General features: G+C 33.7%; 1 protein-coding gene across 1 annotated transcript; it reads right to left on the bottom strand.

Annotated features, from left to right (window-relative positions):
- On the bottom strand, positions 1 to 13498 carry LOC100780283 (protein CLT1, chloroplastic). Its single transcript, XM_003556737.5, has 10 exons — positions 12660 to 13498; positions 10671 to 10816; positions 10059 to 10096; positions 9497 to 9612; positions 8750 to 8849; positions 8627 to 8662; positions 8140 to 8190; positions 7926 to 8049; positions 1453 to 1578; positions 1 to 370 (listed from the first exon to the last, which is right to left on the bottom strand). Exons 1-10 carry the CDS (start codon positions 13046 to 13048, stop codon positions 210 to 212), a joined length of 1287 nt encoding a protein of 428 aa, XP_003556785.1. The 5' UTR covers positions 13049 to 13498; the 3' UTR covers positions 1 to 209.
- Between the last annotated feature and the right edge of the window lie 8307 nt (positions 13499 to 21805).

Raw genomic sequence — 21805 nt, 5'->3', positions numbered from 1 at the left:
TTTCCTTTTTTTCTCATTGGACTAGCACTTTATTAAAGAAAGAGTATATGATTTTTATTTCTCCATCTTGTGATCATCATCAATCACGAAAGAGTGGACCTGAGTCATTTCATGGTTGTACCATTTGCTGTAATAAGGATTGGTGCAACCTATCCTTTTGGACTTGGGGCAATGGTGAAGATATTGAGATTCAAATCCTCCAAGCTTTTCTAGGGGATGGATGCAGTGGAGGAACTATTTGAAGGGGTCCATGCATAAATGAGTAATCCTATGATCAGAATGATGGCCCCTGCAACAAAGCCTGCTGGAAGAGAAGAGGCAACACCGATGTATGGCAATGGCAGCGTGAACACATAGATTGCTATTGGGACTGTCACAAGCCAAATTCAATCAGTTGGATTTAGCTCAGATTTTCAGTTAGCAAGAATTTATAATAGATTGTAAAATTGCAAAAAATGAAAAAAAAAAAAAAAAAAACACTTGCATATTTCAGCAAATCCCCCGCCACCCCCCTTCAAACTTTCATTCAATAGCAAGGTGTCAAGATTTTCTGCACCATTTTTAAGAAGAAAAAAATCTATAAAACAGAAAAACAAGAAAAATGGCTATCAACTCACGCACCATTAGCTTAACTTTCAGCCTCATTCATGCCAATATAGTGAAATCTTTGATAAGTCTATCACGGGAAACTTATTTGAGCTATAAAAAAAAATTATGACTTCCATAAGCTCTTTTTAGCTTACTCGGTATTCCAGTAAGTTTTATGGTCAAATTTATAGCATTAAGTCCTCATGTGATAAAAACTTACTGAAATGACACTTAGCTATGTTGTTTGCCCAAATGCACTCTAGCTAAAATTTGTGATTAACTCTGGTAATGATAGCACTGAACAGTGCAACTAAAACCTAAAATTATACCATTAATTAAACATGGGATTTTAAATAACACAGATAATACAGCAAAGATTAGATATTCTAACTTCTGAGATGAATTAGGTTAGTTTTACTAGGCCAGTCAGACTACACCTTGTGTGAAATGGTAGACAAAAGAGCTGATAAAAATGATAGCCCTGAACCAACCTATTATTATTTTTTACAAACTAGATCTATTCTTACTGTCGGGGATGAAGAAAAATGTAACTATGAGAATAGTTTCAATATTAAGTTTGCATGCACAATAGTGAACTGAGTTTAGAAGCCACCTAAACAGGCTAAAGTTTCTGTTTTAGCACATGTTTACTGACAAGTAGAGGAGTGGTTAATAGAGCTAGGCTTTGGGTAGCTATTAACCATTGCATTAATTAACCATTCCTTCTGACTTTAGTCAATATTTCTAAAATTGAAAATATGTTTCCTAATTGTAATGGGTTACAGTTGTTCATTTTCCTCCACCGAGACATTATGAATACTTTCCTCATTAACGTATATACTCTGAAAGAAACAAATTAAATACCTGAAAATGTGGAGGCTAGACAAGAGACAACGGCCGAAGAGATCTTGAGGAGATGAAGCAATGAGATATTGAAGCCCATGTTGACAATAATAAACAACAAGGGCAGCAGGGGAGCTCCATCACATCCTGCAAACCAAATCCAATGCAAAATTACTTTCTGCAAATTTTTTATTACAAGAATTGCTATTAAAAATTAAAAAAATAAAAATGGATTTAAAACCAACCTGCCCAAGAGCAGTTTACAATGTCTATAAATTAGATGAATAGAATTAACACTTTATTTAATTAGCTACCTGTTGTCAGCATTCAAGTTTTGATATGATGAAACCCTATCCTATATGCCAAATCTTTTCTTGTTCTATGTTTGTAATCAGAATTGGAATTAACCGAACCAGTTCACATAAATAACATTCCAAAGCTGCCAGACTTTCTATAAATTAGGTTGAAAAGTAGTGGAACATTTGTAAAGAAAAAATTGAAACAAAAAGAAACATGGAATAAAGAATTTGAAATATTGTCTTTATGTAGATGTTCCAAGAACAACAGAAGCATTTTCCCACTAGGTGGATTTTGCTACATGGATCAAATGATGCCATTATATTCTATCAAAAGCCAAATCTCTGAAAAAGTCATTCAGATATAATTCTTTTAATTGTTTCAATTAGTTTTTTTTTTTGTCTCCCTCTACCTTTAATTAATGGACTATTCTCCATCTGATCAACTCATCTTATTTGGGCTTCTATCTGCCTTCTTCTAACATGGCCATACGATCTTAGGTGCAATCCAACCATCTTTCCTAAACATGTGCTACTCCTACTTTCCTTGTAATACAATACTTGAAGACTGAGGTGAGTTGAGAAATTTCTCACTTTCTCTCTTAGCTTTATTGATTTCAAAATAACAGATATATACAAGATACAAGAGAGAGAAGGACAATTGACAGTAACAGTACACTGCTACCTTCTGAATAAAGCTAACCAACTAAGCTACCAAACATAGAGAAATACTAAAATATTCAACACTCCCCCTCAAGCTGGAGCATATAAATCATATGCACCAAGCTTGGAACATATAGTCTGAATTTTGAGTCCTCTTAAGGACTTAGTCAAAATATTTGTTGGCTGATCATTAGAACTAATGAACTCAGTGACAATTTCTTTGGACAGAAGCTTCTCTCGAATGAAATGACAATCAATCTCTATGTGCTTAGTCCTTTCATGAAAGACTGGGTTTGAGGCAATATGAAGAGCAGCCTGATTATCACAATACAACTTCATTTGCAACTCTTCACAAAACCTCAATTCTTGCAGAAATTGTTTAATCCACATGAGTTCACAAGTAACCATAGCCATAGATCAATATTCAGCTTCAGCACTAGACCGAGTGACAACAGTTTGCTTCTTGCTTTTCCAAGAGATAAGATTTCCTCTAATGAAGACACAATAACCTGATGTAGACCTCCTATCCATGGGACAACTAGCCCAATCAGCATCACAATATTCCAATAGTTGCGTATTACCCTTGTCTTCATACAACAATCCTTGTTCAGGAGCTCTCTTAACATATCTCAGAATATGCATGACAGCATTCCAATGGTCCAAATGAGGATTCTGCATAAATTGGCTAACCACTCCCACAGCAAAGGAGATATCAGGTCTAGTAATGATGAGGTAAATGAGTTTTCCCACAAGCCTCCTATATCTCTCGGGGTCAGGATAAACTTCACTTTTATCTGCCATGAGCTTCAGATTTAGATCCATAGGACTTTCAACAAGTCTACAATTCTGCATACCTGTTTCTTCTAAAATATCAAGAGCATACTTCCTTTGAGAGATCACAACACCATCTCCTCATTGAGCCACTTCAATACCAAGGAAATACTTCAAATATCCCAGATGTTTGGTCTGGAAATGACTAAATAAGTGCTCTTTTAGCTGGACAATCTTAGTAGTATCATTCCCTGTAATCACTATATCATCAACATAGATCATTAGATAAACACATTTTCCAGGAGATGTATGACAGTAAAAAACAGAGTGATCAGCTTCACTTCGTTTCAGTCCAAAAAGTTGAACAACATAACTAAATTTATCAAACCAAGCTCGAGGAGATTGCTTCAACCCATAGAGAGATCGGTGAAGCTTACACACAATGTCATACTCCCCCTGAGCAACAAACTCAGGAGGTTGCTCCATATAAATATCCTTCTCAAGATCACCGTGGAGGAAGGCATTTTTAATATCAAGTTGATGGAGGGGCCAGTGACGGATGGCAGCCATAGCAAGAAACAGACGAACAGTGGTGATTTTGGCTACAGGAGAGAAAGTATCACAGTAATCAAGGCCATATATCTGTGTGTAGCCTTTAGCTACCAAGCAAGCCTTAAGCCGATCAACCTTACCATTGGGCCCAACTTTAACAGTATAGACCCATCTACAACCCACAGTTGTCTTGCTAGGAGGAAGAGGAACGAGCTCCCAAGTACCCATTATTTTCAAGAGTCTGCATTTCATCAATCATAGTCTGTCGCCAGCTAGGATGATCAAGTGTCTCATGGACAGTGGAAGGAATAGTAAGGGAAGACAATGAGAAAACAAAGGAATCATATGAAGGAGACAAACGGTGGTAACTTAAGAAATTATAAATAGGATGAGGATTACGAGTAAAGCGAGTACCTTTCCTGATGGTAATGGGCCAATGTGAGTCAGAATGATGAGAAGAAGTGGAAGGAGAGGAAGGATCCATGAGTTGAGGACTGGTTGAGGAAGGACGAGGAGAAGCTTCAGGTACTGGAGATCCAATCTGCCTTGTCCTGTGTTGATCTGTAATAAGAGGTGGAGAGACAACTTCAGGTGGGACAACACTGACATTTTGGTCTGAGTTACCTAGAGGACAAGGAGAAGGAATAGGAAGAACTTCCTGGAGAGAAGAAGTATGGTCTACGGAGGGTGAGAAGGGTGTGTCTTCAAAGAAGGTTACATCTGCAGACATGTGGTATCGTTTTGTGTTTGGAGAGTAACACTTGTAACCTTTTTGAAGATGAGAATAACCCAAGAAGACACATTTGACTGACCTAGCAAAAAGTTTGTCTAAACCAAGAGACAAATCATGGACAAAATAGGTACAACCAAACACTTTAGGAGAAACATGAAATAGTAGATCATGAGAGAAGACAATTGAGTGAGAGATTTGGTTTTCAAGAGAAGAAAAGGGCATCTTATTAATTAGGAAACAAGCAGTAAGCACTACATCTCCCCAATGATGTGTAGGAACATTAGAATTTAGCATTAGGGAACGTGCAGTTTCAAGACGATGATGATTCTTCCTTTCTGTTATACCATCTTGTTGTGGTGTGTGAGGACATGTGGACTGATGTAGAATACCTTTGGAAGACAAAAAAGAAGAAAGATCATGGGAGAAATACTCTTTAGCATTATCACTTATAAAAATCTTAATTGTTTTTCCAAATTGATTCTCAATCTCATTGTAGAATGACATGAATATAGGCAAAAGTTCAGATCTGTCTTTCATTAAATAAACCCAAGTACATCTGGAGAATTCATCAATGAAAGTTACAAAATATCGAAAACCAAAAGATGTAACACGACTTGGTCCCCAAATATCAGAATGAATGGTAGAGAAAGCCGAGTTACATCTTTGTACAGTTTGAGGAAATGATGACCTGACATGTTTTCCTAGTTGACAAGACTCACACTCTAAGACTCGAAGATTCTTAAGACTAGGAACCATCATCTTCAATTTTGGTAAACTTGGGTAACCCAGACGATCATGTAAAAGTTTGGGTTTTGAGATTGCAAAACAAGACCCAGGTGGACTGGATTCCAAGTAGTAAAGTCCTCGTGATTCATGTTCTTCTCCAATCAGTCGCCCCGTCCCATGTTCCTGAATAATAAAAAAATTAGCAGTAAAGGTTACTGAACAATTTAATGAACGAGTTAACTGACTTAATGAGATTAGATTATAGGGACACTGAGGAATGAATAATACAGAATTTAATTTCAAAGAGGGAGACAATGAAACTTGACCACTTCCTTGAGACGCAACCTTGGAGCCATTAGCTACAGTAACAAGGTGAGAAATTTTTGGAAAGGAAAAGGATGAAAAAAAGGACTTATTACCAGAAATATGATCAGAGGCACCTGAGTCGAGTATCCAAGGACTAGGACCTTCAATGGATTGAGAGATACATGTTGTTGAAAAACATGGTACAGATGAGGATTGAGCTTGGTTGCTGGGTTTCACAGATTTAAGTTTCAAATACTCCTGATACTCCTCATTAGAGAATCTAGACTCTGCTTTCTCTGATCTAGAAACCTGTGCAACCTTGTCAGGAAAGCCATGCAACGAATAGCAATTCTCTTGGGTGTGACCCATCCTCTTGCAGTAGGTGCAATGAGGACATCCACCCCTTCCACTGCAACCTCCTCTACTGTTGTGACCGCCTCCTCTACCACGAGATGCAATCATGGCTGACGTCTCCACACCATCAACAGGATTTTCATCCTTCGATACATGAGGCACGCGGAGAAGTCTAGTGATGAGGGAATCCATTGATGGAACCTGGTCCCCAGCAAGTACTTGATCACGCACATGATCAAAGTCTGGATGTAAACTTCTCAAGATGAGGACCATATAGAACTTGCCCAATTTTCTGTTCACTTCTTCCAATGAATCAGCCACAAGGAACTTTCTCAGCTCTTCCACGACAGCCTGAGCCTTACCCACATGAGCGATCATGTCATGGCTGGTTTGCTTGAGGGTTGTAACCTTCATGGTTGCATCAAATAAGCTTTGGATATCATTGGCAAAAATTCCCTGGGCCTTCTTCCAAAAAGAACGACACGTTTTAAATGATCTAAGAATCTCCAAAATATTTGGCTCAACTGATTGCCATAACACAGTGCAGAGTTGATAGTCAAGCTTCTCCCATTCAGGTCTTTTGTCGTTTGGAACGGAATCAGAAGCTTTCTCCGAGTGGTCATGGTGCCCTTGACCAAGAAACCATAGTTCCACGGAAGCAGACCACGATGGGTATTTTTCTAGTTTAGTTTAGCAGTCATGATGGTTGGGGTCCCAGAGAAGGAAAAAACAGGTCCAGAGGAAGCCATTTCAGGTCCCAAACAAAAAAACCCTAACGCAAAAGAGGGAGAACACATAAGGGCTGACAAAAAAGCTTATCGGAAGCGAGAGGTAAGGCCTGAAACTAGCTCAAGGGCTGACGACGAAGCTGCCGGGACCAGACAAGTCAGCTTCTGACGGCGAGACGGCGGCGAGTGGGCTTCACGCGCCAGAAATCGCGCGAGATAAGGGCAGCGCGTGGAAGCTCCATTGGCAGCGCGACTACCAGGGGTGGGTCGCACTTTTCGAGGCGAACCTAACCCTGGTCTCGCCAGAAAAAATGGCCGGAGATGACAGCGGCCGACGGCGGCAGACGGCGGACAAAACCCGCTCTAATGCCAACTTGAAGACTGAGGTGAGTTGAGAAATTTCTCACTTTCTCTCTTAGCTTTATTGATTTCAAAATAACACATATATACAAGATACAAGAGAGAGAGAGAGAGAGAGAGAAGGACAATTGACAGTAACAATACACTGCTGCCTTCTGAATAAAGCTAACCAACTAAGCTACCAAACATAGAGAAATACTAAAATATTCAACTACAATCATTCCTGATCTTATTCTTGTATGTCTACCCATCCATTGCAACATCCTCATCTTCGCAACACTCATCTTTTGTTATTGTTAGCATTTTACAGCCCAACATTTTGTACAATAAAGAATTGTTGATCTAACGTCTGTGCAATAAAATTTTCCTTCGAAGATTGAGCAACACATTTTGATCACAAATTACACTTGAACCACTCCTCCATGTTACTTTGTAAGATGGATCCAAAATACCTAAGTGTGCAACTTGTGGTATGGTATAATCTCCAACCCTCCATTTTCAACGCCAACCCAATGTCAGCATGCTGAACTTACATTCCAAGTACTGTCTTACATCTACTTAAATAGAAACCATGTAAGTTCATAGATTCTCACCACAACTCTAATTTACCATTTATTCTCTCACCTTTCTCCCAAAAGGACTATGACATCCGCAAAATGCATTCATGCTACCGCAACTTTTGGTTTTGCCCAGTGTATTCCATCTTTAGAATTTCACATTTAATAACATCCGCAAAAAATATTTTAATGAAAAACTGACTTTTTTGCTCTGTAAGATTTCTATTTTTATTTTATTTTCGTATTTTGGGTTTGCTCATGAAACAGTATATGGTTCTCATTTTACATGTAAATTAATGTTGCCTTGTGACTTGAGATAGATCTAGGTCATAAATATCATTGATGAATTTGACTCTAAGCTATAACAGATTTGATAACCAAAAGACTACTTTTGGATATTGCCTTCTGTAAGAAATGACAATATGGAAAAGAAAATAAAGCTGCTTACCTCTTGACAGAGTCCCAACATTCAGAAAGCAGGCAGCACCGTCTTTAAGATAGTTTGGTAGTTGACCAAAGGGGACGCCCCATAATTTTGATAAGAAGGGGAGGAGAAGGCATATGAATAATGCCTGCAGTAAGCATACCGTCATGCATTTAGGCATCCATTTTATTTATATTGTTATTCAAAATATGCAAATTTCATGACAATTGCACTGTACCTGGAATGCAGATCCAAAGGAATTGACAACAAACATATCCAAAGAACCTCCCTGTTTCAGAAAACATTGAATATTGATTAGTATATTACCATACTAGAAAGTGAAAACTACAATAATGAGCAAAAACCATACAGAAAAGGATGCTTTTCACTTTAGAACCTTGAATGATAAAAAAAACATTTATTGTTTAACTTGGCAATATATATTAGTCTATCAAACATGAGTACAGAGGGTGACTTCTGACTTGTATGAAGCTTTAAAAAATGTAGCCAATAATTTGCAGTCATTTTTGTGAAGGTTCTACACAGTCTACTACAATTTAGTGACATCATTTTTTTTCTATATTGAAGTTAGAGGCAGATGTATTATGTTACCAAGTGCACCAGAAATTACTTCATTAGTCTCAAATGTCCCTATGAGCTTCCATTTCCAAAGTCATAATTTACATAATATGAAATAAATTAAAAGAATTCATCACTGTACACACCTTCAGTTTTCGAGTTGCGTCCAAAAAGATTACTTCCTACAAAGTATTAAAAGGACATGAGTCACAATAGAGAAATAATTTAAAATCTCGGAATATTCAACAATATTTAAAATAAACAACCACCTTCAGAACAGTATCAGCTGCTTGGAATAAAAATGAAACTATCATTAAAAGACTCCAAAATATACCAGCTTCCTTTAATGAATGCCCAGCACCAGATCCACTACATTAAGTAAACAAGGTGTGAAATCAGAAAACCTCAGCATAAACACAAAGTTTACATAGTTTGTACATGCCATACCTACATTACAAAATTGCAACATATACTTGTGATGTTATAAGCTGTTATGTCAATGTTCTAATTTCAAAAGAACAAAATTTATTCAAAAATTTTACACTAAGCATACGCGGGAAATTCTATAACTATAAATTACAATACTAAATAAAACTTATTTTCAGACTTTGTTTTAAAAACCATATGAGTGAATGAACTTATGGAATCACTTAAGGATTTAACACTTATACCAAAAGTTTGACTTTTCTGTTCAGCATGGAATCTGTCAATAAAATTTGAAATCATTAAGTAATCAAGGCACATGAGAGGCTGAATTAACATGTAATGCTGAGCAGTCATATAAGTGATGAAAATGTGAATTAATTTCACCAAACAAAAGCATAAGCAACTAATACTTGTGTCAAAATGTTTATGGCCATTCGGATTTATTTGTCGATTCCCGGTCTATATCATTGTAGACCATGTTCTTTTGCCTACAGGTATACGGTTCAAGAGTGCAGTGTTCATGTTAACACTCAAAAATCAAAATAGGAGCCAACATAACCTAGCATCTACAAAAATTAACATAGGCTGACCTTGCTACAGTAAGAATTACACCAATTGCCACAAGAAAGCATCCAACTAGTTGATTGACTTTATATCGCCTCCCAAGAAAAATATATGAGAGGAGAATTTGCCACACAAGAAAAGCCTGCAAGAGAATTAGGTTAAGTTGACTATCCGCCTTTAATTTGCTTTTTACCATAAATCAATGCAAGTTGCAAATAGATGAGCTAATAGATGTATAGTAAATAAGGTATATACAACAAATTTTAATTTTAACCAATTTTGACAGGTTAGATCAGGATGGTTATATTTTGTTACCATATTTTTAAGGCAATTATTTTACACTTGAGACATCTGACCAGCCATCAAGCAGGACACAGATTCAAGGGAATGAATGGGTCATGCTTCTCTAGACTAGGTACTTGATGGTCAATTTTTAATAAGTAATACTTGCATTTACCTTTTGGATTCCTTTTCGATCATATCTAAAGTCTGAATAATTTTGAAATTTATATATGCACTACAATGTAAATGCAGAAGTAACAGAATTTAACAAATGGCAAAAGAGCACTGACTGCTGATGGTTTTTACCTGAGACAAAATTGGAATTGATGCTCCGGATAGCATTGCTGATACAACAGAGGGAACAAACAATTAAACAAAATTCAGACATGAACATTTTTATAAACTAACCAAAATTGTACAACCAAACGATATTATTATCTTCCTATCTCCAACAATATTTACAAGATATGGAAGAGGTAGCATTAAAAGATCCATCACAAATTAGAGTAGAAGGTGAAAACATAAAATGTGGATAAAAATGAAGACAAGAATCATCAATATATATCCCATCTAATATTAACAAATATGCTCAATTCATCCAGAAAAGATAATATTGGTAAAACTAAACCCCATAAAGCATTTGCATTTTAAACAAAACTGCTGATAGTAAAGATATATATAATGTATTTTAAGCTATGTATTGTCAGTACTGTGAAAACTTCTGTTGTTAAGATCATAATATTTAATATATTCTACTAACTGGAGTTGTAGGATACATATGAAATTTGATGGAATTGACAGAAGGAAGATTGATTAAAAAACGATCAGAAAATGTAGCACAGGAGCATTTTGATTATAATTTGAAGCCAGAAGTACTTGACATGAAACAAATAAAAAAAAAAATAGGACAAACATTACCTCCTGCTGCCATTCCTGTGGCAGCACCCAGAGCCTCCAAGAGACCAACAACTAAAAATGGAGTTTTTGGCACTGATAACATCTCATCAGTGACAATGCCCGCACGGTACCGTATATACAGAATAGAGAAGTATACAATAACGTATCTGAAAGAAAGAAAATATCACTATAGTTATATTAACTCTTTTAAACATTACAACCTCCTAAAGGGAGAGGAAAAAAGTTTTGCAGCCAGAATGCGTTTTATGCCATTAATCAGAGTAAAAAATTAAGGCAACTTCTTCAGTTCTTCTCAAACATATAGGATTGCTTGGTTTCAGGTTATTGCAAAATAAATTAAATGAAAAAAAGGTTTGCAGAAATATAAATATTAGGATGAAATCATTTTAAATCCTGGTATCTCCAAACTTTTTTTTGTTTTAGGCGGAAGAAATGAAAAAAAAAAGACATAACAGCAAAACAAAATCAAACTTTAGGGACATGTATTTATTTAAACATGACATATCACACTTGGTTCCAAAAAAAAAAACATGACATGTTACACGCTAATGTGACATGGCTAGATCTAGATGTCACATTAGTAGTGGCCGGGATCATTATTAAAAAATTTGAAATTTATAAAAATAAAAATAACTAAAAAAATTTAATGATATTACAGTATCTAAAAATATATTTATGCTTACAATCATCTTGATTACTACACTAACACCCTTTCAATATCCCAAAAAGAATGATATCCTAAAGTTGTTGCTCATTACACTTCTATCAAACAACAGAATTACTCCGAATTAACACTTCTATCAAACAAAAGAAATAACAGAATTACTCCGAATTATTACCCGAGCAATTACACGGTCAAATTCCCTTTTCTAGCAAATATTCGGCACTAGAAACTAAAACTGACTCCTCAAAATTAAGAAGATGCACCCCCAAAATAGAAGAGAAAGAGAGAAGTGGTGACTGGTGAGCAATAAACATCGTCAGATAATGTTTGGACCCACACGAAAAGGTTCGGGGAGGGCCCATCAAATTGATATTTGCGAAACAATACATAAACCACAATCCCATAATAATAATTAGAAAAAACTCATAACATAGTGTTTTTTCACATTTTTTTATTTTAAAAGAACAATTAACACTACTCCAAAATCAGTAGCAGATAGGTCAAAACATATGTACATTAAAATTTAGTATCTCCTTATATAATATAAGAATTTATAATTTATATTTACAATCTATATAAATTTACCCATTTTGGTTTGTACATTTCTTTCCTATTTTACCTTTTATTTGTACACTTAACTGATTTTACTTTTCCTATTTTCTATTCAATTTTTGCTCCCACTCTTCTTCCCATTAGACGTTACTAGTGAATGCGGTTCCATTTTCTATTCAACATTTTCTCTCTTTCTCAATTTTCTATTTTCACTTATGATATTACCCAAAAAAATAAAAATGCAGTGTCTTTCCACTAATAATAATAATAATAATAGACTTAAATATTTTAAATTCTTATAATTTAGAATTCTTTTGTCTTTTTCCTTCAATTTTTTTATATTTGATATTTTCAAATTATATTTATTTTATTTTTCATCTTTAAAACACATTAGATATGAATAAAAAATAAAATAAATATAATTTATAAGAATTTAAAAAAGATTAAATTATAAAAAAGAAAAAGATATTTAAACCATATAATAATTCTCATAAAAAAAAATAATAATGATAAATAATCTATTACACCAGTAAACAAGATTGAAGGAGTTGTTTCACAAAGTCTGAGAGTTACATTAAATAAACATCAAATATATATTATTTAAGAAAAAAAAAAACACGTCAAATAGATACTAGCATTCAACACAATCATCAAAAAATAAAGATATTCAACACCGCACGCGTAATTAATTAAACTAAGAATTAAGCACCGGATTCATCAATTCAACAAAACAAAGAAAGAGGCAGAAACATCGAACAAAATAAATGAAGTACCCGAAAGTCGCGAGCTGAGCAAGGAAGAACGGATAGTTCTTCAGCGGAACCAACGCGAGCTTGTACAGAACTCTGTTTCCGGCGCCCATCACCACCGTCACCGCGGCGGCGAGCACCACCTCCGCCGACCGATTCCCGCTTTCCCGACCACTCTCCGCCGCGAGTCTCCCCACCGCGCACGGACGAGGCGCCGCCACCGCCGCCTTCTTCTCGCCCGATCTCTTCCACGCGCCGCCGCACTTCACTGGCGGAGGCAGTCGCAGCGTTATTGTCGGCCACTTAGGCGAGCAGCCGTAGTGGACCTCGCCAATCGCGGCGGTCCTTGGAGCGCAACGGAGGCGGAGTTGGCCGGTGCCGGCGACTGGGATGCGCCGGCAGAGTGACGTCATGGTTGCGTCACGCAATTTGAGAATTGGAAGCGTAGAGAGAGAGAGAGGAGAGAGAATGGGAGTGAGATTGGGAGTCGCACAACTCACATGAGTCACGTTGGTGCGAAGGTGAAAAGCGAAACAGAGAGAAGCAATGGAAACCGAAACGTCGTGTGTGTGTGTGTGTGACGCAATGTGGTTAGTTGTTTAAAACCAAGGTTGGTGGTGGTGGTGTGTTGTAGGATTCTTGGAAATGAAAGTTGGAATAAAATAAAATAACATTTAATAATTTTACATTTTCTTACAACAGTTTTTTTTTGTTAATCTTCTAAATTTTTTTTAGTAGAGTAAAGTTTTAGATGAGGGATGTCCTGTTAGTCCAAAGTTACATTTAGGTAGGATTTACAAGATGGACTTAGTTAAATGTACTAACCGAGTTAATTTGTAATTAGGTCAAGTTGGGTTCAATAGACGAAGTTTGAAAAGAAATAAGTCTTTTTCAGTCTATCTCATATAATGTGACGGTTCAAATGAATTCAGGTTGGGCTGACCTAATTAGTAATATGTAAAAATATTAAATAAAATATAATTTTAAATTTAATTTATATTTTTTAAAAGTTAAATTGTAAATTTGGTTCTCTTATTTGTCTTAAATTCAATTTTGGTCCTCTTATAATTTAATTTATGAATTTAGTCCCTCAGTTTTTTGTAATATTATTATTTCAATTTTCAAACCCAAAATTGGACGTTGATTGTTAATTGTTTGCCTTGACCGTCACGTGTCACGTTTTTATTGGACATTGACTATCACGTGTCGCGCTTTTACTGGACGTTGATCACTATGTGTCACGATTTTATTGGAGGTTGACATTAATTAGGTGCACGAAATTAACGTCCGATAAACGTGCAACACGTGATGGTCAAACGTCCAATAGATGCGTGACACATGGCGGTCAACGTTAATAAGTAACAGTCAATGTTAAACTTTTGGAGTTGGGAAATGAAATAACATGATTGCAAAAAACTAGATGACTAAATTCGTAAATTAAACTATAGGGAGACTAAAATCAAATTTTGAGATAAATAGGAAAACCAAATTTGCAATTTAGCCTTTTTTAAAAGACAAAACGTATTCATTAACACATAAAATAAGTGTCCACGAGAAGTAACAACTCCAAAGCAATATTATTAATTTGAGGATTCATTAAACATAATTTAAATGACTTTGTCAATATTGTTAGGCAAAATAAATGCATAATAAATAATTTTTTGCCTTTGGAATTTTTTATTATGTTTTTATACATATAATCAATTTTTTAACTTTTTTATTAATTTCTAAATTTGTCCGAATAAGCCGAGTGGCCCAGTAGCCTGACATAGGACTAGGTTGGGACTAAGAAATTCCAACCCGAAAGAATGTGGGTTGGGCCTAAGTCGGCCCATTTTTAATTCTTTCCCGATAGTAAAGAGTGTTATGTGGCCCGACCATTTTGCCAACTCTATGATTAAGTTTGCAACTTGTCACATGTGAGACTTTGTCTTGTTCCACTTGATCAATCCTTGGAGTTGATCAATTTGATGAGTATTGAATGAATTTTGTATTTGTTTTAAAAATATGAATTTCATGTATTTAAAATATTAAATAGAGATTAATAGTTATTTATTATTAGTGTAAAATAATTATATTGTCAATCAATTAAAAATCACAGTTGAATTGACTTTTAAGGTAATTATTTTAAATTTAATAAACTTAGCATATATGATAGTTTGTAATTAAATAATGTTGTAAATAATTGTGCATTGTTACTGCATTGTCTATTTTTATTTTATATTTTCTTTATACAATAATAAAATTTGTTATAAAAATTACTTAAAATATATAAGTAAAAAGAAAAAAAACATTAAAAAATTATTAATTCTAGATGCAACCAAATTTAACTTTTCTTTGTATATTAAAAGAAAGATATTAAAAAGTGATCAAAAGTTAGTATTGAGAAATAAAAAGTATTTTTTATTTAAAAGTTTTCTTAGTGTATCCCATGGTGATTTGTAATACTTTTTAATTGTTAATAAAAAAATTATTATTAATTCTTTAATTAGTGTTTTTAGCAAAATCCTAACCGGTGTAATTTTATTTCTACAATATCTTATCTTAATACTTATAAATCCAATTATTTCTCCAATCATTTTTTCTCGCTCATACTAAGGGTTAAATTGTAATTTTCAATGCAAAGTCTATTTGTGTAACTCTAGATAATCCATAATCAACTCCTGGAATAAATGACATTTGTTGCGTACCTTTGATGGCTTCGATGATTTCTAGCAAGGTTTCATGATAGGTAAAAGGAAAGGCAAAAAACAAGAAAGAAAATGGAAATCAATGACTACAACGAATTTGGTGGCATCTCTTCTTTGTAGTCTTCGCCGGAGAATCACAAAAGTTGCAGCATGAGGGTTTCAACGACATTTGAGATGGCAATATTAGCTTATTCTTTTTTGGATTTGTTTTGATTGTAGTTTTCTTTTTTTCATTTATGTAATTGATTGATTTCAATCCTTTAATGGACTCAAAATTGTGTTCAGACTATCTATTAATTTCTACAATCTCAATATTTCTTTTTGTGTGGTCTTAACATTCACCCATTATATAATTCTATTTCTTAGGGATGGTGCAATCAGAAAGGATGTACAAAGAATGGTACATGAGAAAGGAAATGTAACCTATGAAATACGACTCTCTAGGTATAATCTTTTGTCATTCATTTTTTGAACTTTTCTTTTGGTTTTACACTTTTGACACAACAGAATTAAATTCAATTGTGTGTTCTTGAATGGTAATGTCATTTTATAAGACTTGTATGACAATAGTTTCTGAAAAAAAATTTATGCATGACTAGATAATTGAATCCAATCAAAACATTGGAATTTCAATAAGTACATGATTAATGTTGCACCTAACTTGGAGACAGTCTTGAATTTGCTTAAAAACTACTTAGGTTGGCCATGGACAATGTTTTGAAGGATTGTGTACATGTTGTGATATCCTGAAAGACCAATTCAATTTGTTGCATAGTTAGAATGGAATGGAAATAATGGATTACACACCCTCTTTTTCTAGTGAGTTTAAAAACTATGGAACTTAGGTTGTTACAATAAAGTGATTAATTTGAATTTCAATAACCAAATGGTTGTAAAATTTTGTTTTTATATTGATTCCAACAAATTTCAATTATCAAATGGATTATATGCTTGCCTCATTTTCTAGCTCAGTACTGTCAGCCTCTGCTCTGTTTAGCTTTGATGCCTATTCCAAGAAAATTTGTCTAGCAATAAAGATTATATGTTTGCCTCATTTTCTAGTTTAGTTTTGTTAGTTATCTTATTTTGCTTGGTTTGATTCATTTTCTGCTTATTGAAATTGGGTATTGAAAAGCTACTAAGAGGGATTGATCAAATTGTTTTCTTTTCTAGAATAAAAGAAAAACAAAATAAGATGGGAGTATATTAATGGAAGCAAAAGGAACATTACCATATCATGGAAGACATATCTTGATTTTATGTGCTAGGTGTTTCCTTTTGAGTACTTATTGTGCTTTGACATGTGATTCTTTTGATTAGATGGTCATATGAAAATGTTTGGAGTGTATTTGGTGTTTTTCACAAAAACAGAATAAACCTAGACTTAATGAAGTTCAATCCATACTTATCAATATCTTTTGGGGACTATTTATTTGTGTAGCCACATTCTTCAAGTCCTTGAATATTTACTTATATTTTTGTGTTTTGCATGGAGAGTAGGGTAAGCAATTTGTATGACAGGTACTAAAGAATTCCAAGGATTGTTTTTCTTTGGTTCCTTATGTTTTCTCATAGATATGGAAGTGTTTTCAATAGCATTGTCGATGGGAGGTTCACTGTCTTTGTGATTGGGAGAGAATTATGAATTGGTGAAGAATGTCTTTATATATTAGCTTGAAAAGAAAGATTGAGAAATGCAATGGCAGATCATGAGAATAAAATTGTACAAATTAGGATGGCCTTGAGTGAACAAAACTGTACAAATTGCTACTTTTTTAACCATGATTAATAATTTAATATGTTATTTCACATGAATGTCATAACTAGATAAGAAGAATATGATCCTCATTTTTTCTATCTTTGATTTGTAGACTTAAATCTTTGTTCCATTGGACAAGTACCAGGCTAGAACGCGTCTAAACATTACTTAAAGCTACATTGATAAACTCTCTTCAGCTTCATGCTAAAGAATTTTTAATGTGCTTATGGATCTGCATCAATATTATGTTTAAAAACTTTTAAAAGATAGCAAATTGATGCAAGTACCATACCTTGCAGTTATTAAATTGTAGACTTATTAACTTTTTCATGTTGTCACATTTTTTTTATGGAGACTTCTACACTTCGGTGTTAATTTTGGTAGGTGCCAAGTTTTCTTTATATTTAAACACTCCATTACTTTTTGTTTTCAAATCAAAAGCTTTTTATTGTGTAATAGAATAAGAAATTAACAAAAGAGTGATTGAAGCAAGGTCAGGTATCACATGTAAATTTTTCATTATTGTATGCATACTTATAGCTCCGTCTCTTCTATTATATGTCTATTTGTCTGCTAAATTTTTCATTCCCTGTCCTTTTCTTCATGAGTATGGTAGGTGATCTACTAACCCTTAAGTTTAAAATAATTCATACGTAATTTCAAAGTAATGAATATTAGCATAGTCATCTTTTTATACCATTTTTTTGTGACTGTCTTCTTTATTGATAATATTTTTTTCCTACTTTTCTTGCTTAGCTAATGATAGAATATTCTTTGACCAATCATTATTCATTCAAGCATAAATCAATGGACTTTAAGAAGTCAAGGCAAAAGTTGCAGTTTTGCATGTTAGCTCTCAAGCAAGCCATAGAAGGGAAAAGTAACATCCTACCATATGTTGGATATCAATTGCAAAAGATCAACTATGATGTCTTGATGGTATCAGAAGTTGGGTTAAAATGCGGGATGCAACAAGTGAGGTTATTGTTGTTGCTACAAAATTTTGCCATCATATGAGTTTTAAAAATTGATCCCTATAACTGTGAAAATCCTACTATATATTTAGTTGCTTTTCATTTTTTAATCTTCTTGGTACATATTTATTTTTTTATATAGGAAATATTTATTTGCTTAACTGGAAGAAATCTAATATACAATTATTGGTTCATACCTTATGTATTTCTAATCAATGGATTATCTTGCATAAATCATAAATGTGCTCGTAGTTGCAACTTTTATCAGGGGTGAAATCCAACACATTACTATTGGGCTGAGCTCCAAAAGGTCCAATGATGAATCAATATTGAATATAACCACTCTAGTGTTAGCAAGGGGTTTCATGTTGTCCATCTTTAAAAATCAAGTCATGGTTGTTTGTTTTCTAAACCTTTCTATTGTTTTTTTTATAGGTAGGTTGGAGCTCTAACACAATAATCAAAGTTCCTTTTCATTTTTACACGTTTTTTAGTAAACCAAAAAAAAGTAGGAGAAAGAGAGACTAGAAAATGGAGATTTTCTCATCTTATATGTTAAGGCAGGAAATGCATGAAGGTATAAATGCTTTGGGTTTATCACTAAGGGATTGGACTTTTAAAATAGTCAAATAGTTGTTTTTGTTTAACATACATTTAAAATGGAATTTGAAGAGTGGAATTGTACATATGTCAATAAAATAGTTAGGAACCTTATTTTGCCTTTTTTTCTTAATTTCATCTTAGTTTAATTTGTGTTTTTTGTGTCAAATTTCAAAATTTGTTTTTTGAAAGATGGTTATAATATGTTTGTTGGTGTGTTGTATAATATTGCTTTCTTTCTGTTTTGATTGGACTCATAATTTTTTATATATGAGCATGGAGATAATATTGTCAAAGAGAAAATGGACAACAAAACATTTGAAAGAATGAAGTTACAATGACTTTCCTAAACAGTTTTGCATTAAACAATTTCCACCAAAAAATATAAATGGATGAATTATTGAACATAGTCTCAAATTGAAATGAAAGAACAACTACATTGTTGGCTCAAAAGGAAGGTACTTTTGATTAAAGCATAAAATGATATAGTCAAATGACTGTACTATTTCTTGAGGGATAAAATGTTTACGAAAGCCAAAGTTGATATGGTTTTTGCATGAAGATTGCAAAATGAAATTTAATGTCAAGAAAATTGACATTCAAAGATTCTTTGCATTACAATTTTGGAAACAATCTCTATAACATTGGCTTTGACTATCAATAAATGCATCCTAGGGTGAATTTAACTTCAATACCTAGATAAATAAATAAAAGATAAAAATGAGTCATGAAAGCAAAATTATATGTCCTTAGATATGGAAAAAGAAATAATTAAGTAGACACATAATTTTAATAGCCATTTGAATCATTTTGATAGGTTATCGTTTCAAATAGTATCTCCCAAACAAAAGATAAAATTAATGAATCATTGCAATCATGTTTCTAATTTTAGGGTCTTGAATATCAATAAAAATGCTACAATAGTCCTTAGATATGGAAAAAGTAATTTACAATATATTTTGGGATCATTTTAATTGGTTATATTATAATTATGTGTTTTGGAAAGACATTAGGATTTTCTGTAATACTAGTACCTTATAGTCTCTTTGCAATAAAGCAAGGTAAAAGGACAAAATAATAAATTACACTAAATAACTATTTTTGGGACATAAATACAATAAATAATACTAACATGCAAATAAATAAACAAAAGTGTAATAAGGATAACAATAATCTGTTGGAAATATAAAACTTTACAATTAATTTTATTCTTTGATCTACTTAATATTTAAATTGTGTGCTTTTAGTTACTCCACCATTTTGTAATAAGGAGTAATTACCACAAATATGAATTTGATGAAAGTAAGAAATGGAAATTTTCTCTTTTTTTTGGTGAACTCCTCCTTTATTTATATTAAACGAAGCCAAGGGTCCAAAAAAAATGAAATTACTAAGAAATTAAAAGCAAAGTAGACATTCCCATACAATAAGCAGTGAGTGACTCCCTAATAGCTTTAGGAGGCTACTCAAACAACACACGAGGTGACTTCAAATCAGGAGCAAGATTCGCCAATGCATTTGTGCAAGAATTTTCCTCAAGATAAATGTGAGACAACTTAATCATCCACCCAATATTCATAAACCTCTATCTCCTTTAACCAAATGTGATTTGAATTCTATCTTATTGCTAAAAAAAGAGAAATACAAGCAATAGACTCTTTTGAACACATTCTCTTCTATTGGATGAAAATGATTGGAAATCACACATTTTAGCAAGTTTCACTTCTAATTCCATAAATTTCAACCAATAATTGAATGTGTCGAAATGTGTTGCTAAAACTCCCCAACAACAAAACGTTGGTTATATTGTGTTTGTGGTAATTAATTTATATTAGTTAATGTTAGTGATATCTCTATAACACTCTTTGTGATTTATTGGAGATAACCAATTTTGGTGGGTTCTAAAGCAAAATTAGGAGAAAAACCATTAAATGATATGTGAAACCCACCAAAATTGGTGATTTCGAATAAATTTCAACTAATCACATAGAAAGTATAGAAAATGGTGTTAGAAAGAGTGTCATTAGCCTTTCAGTTAAATAAATTTGACAATAAATAAATAGTTAGATTTTTATGGAGCATTTATATGCGCAGTTGCTCACGTTTGATGCTCATATATCATGCTTGAAACAACATCAACATAATTATAACCCTAACTCTAAAAATCTTAATTTTCCTTAAAGAAAATCATTTATTTTTTGTACCAATACAAGGGTTATATATCTATTAACTTGGTGACAGTTATGCATGTTGGAATCATTGAGGTAGTCAAAGCACAATACAACAACACTCCCATACATATCGGTTGCAATTCCTAAGAGCCTAACATATGACAAGTATTTGACTGACACACAATCAAAGCTTCTTCTTGGCAAAATATAGTGCATTCAAGAATATGGAAAAGGTAGACTCAAGTTGTGAATGCCATCTCACCTGCTGCTACACGCTGATGTACAAGTGTTGTAACCAATCAAACTAAAGATGTGTGCCACTTTCAGTAGCAAAGTACCCCTTCTTTTGGTCGACTCCAACCAATGGTTCCATCACAACCATGGCCTCATATTGTGAAAGAGGCAAGTGAGATCAAGGCTTCCCAATAATAGGAATATGTAGGAGACATGACATAACATCTAGTGTAATGGTCATCTACCTTACATGAAAGAGGCACTTGAGATCAAGGCTTCCCAATAATAGGAATATGTAGGAGACATGACATAACATCTAGTGTAATGGTCATCTACCTTACATGAAGGTAAAATAAGTTGGTGTCCTTATGCCACCCGCACCACTCAAGAAATGCAAATAGTATGACTTTTATTTACCATGTTATACTGTGCATGTGCGAGAAAAGCCAACCTTGAGCCTGCCACATACCTAGGGATGGCAAAATAGACTCGAATCCTATGAGTATCTACAAGCAGGATGGACAATTACCCACTTATTGGGACTGGGAATGGGGATAAATATTTACTTGTAATTTTTTGCGAGAAGGGGTGCAAGTACAGTGTTATAGTACCCACCCCGCCTTGCCTCACACATATTTGCCATACATAATAAATATTAATATAATTAAGATTTTGTTTAAGTAAATAATTTATGCCTAAAAAAGTAAATAATTTATATTATGCATACTAGTTGAAAAAGAAA

This window comes from Glycine max, chromosome 20 (assembly GCF_000004515.6).
Source record: "Glycine max cultivar Williams 82 chromosome 20, Glycine_max_v4.0, whole genome shotgun sequence".
Taxonomy (NCBI): domain Eukaryota; kingdom Viridiplantae; phylum Streptophyta; class Magnoliopsida; order Fabales; family Fabaceae; genus Glycine; species Glycine max.
Note: the sequence above shows the minus strand (reverse complement) of the source record. Positions and strands in the feature narration are given on the sequence as shown.

What these genes read in the sequence shown, in the direction of transcription:
- LOC100780283 (XM_003556737.5), bottom strand. Translation starts at nt 13,048, where the DNA reads ATGACGTCACTCTGCCGGCGCATCCCAGTCGCCGGCACCGGCCAACTC. An exon ending in GCTCAGCTCGCGACTTTCGG is followed by an intron (nt 10,817 to 12,659) that starts GTACTTCATTTA and finishes TCTTTCTTTCAG; the next exon opens with ATACGTTATTGTATACTTCT. An exon ending in TGTTGGGACTCTGTCAAGAG is followed by an intron (nt 1,579 to 7,925) that starts GTAAGCAGCTTT and finishes TTTGGTTTGCAG; the next exon opens with GATGTGATGGAGCTCCCCTG.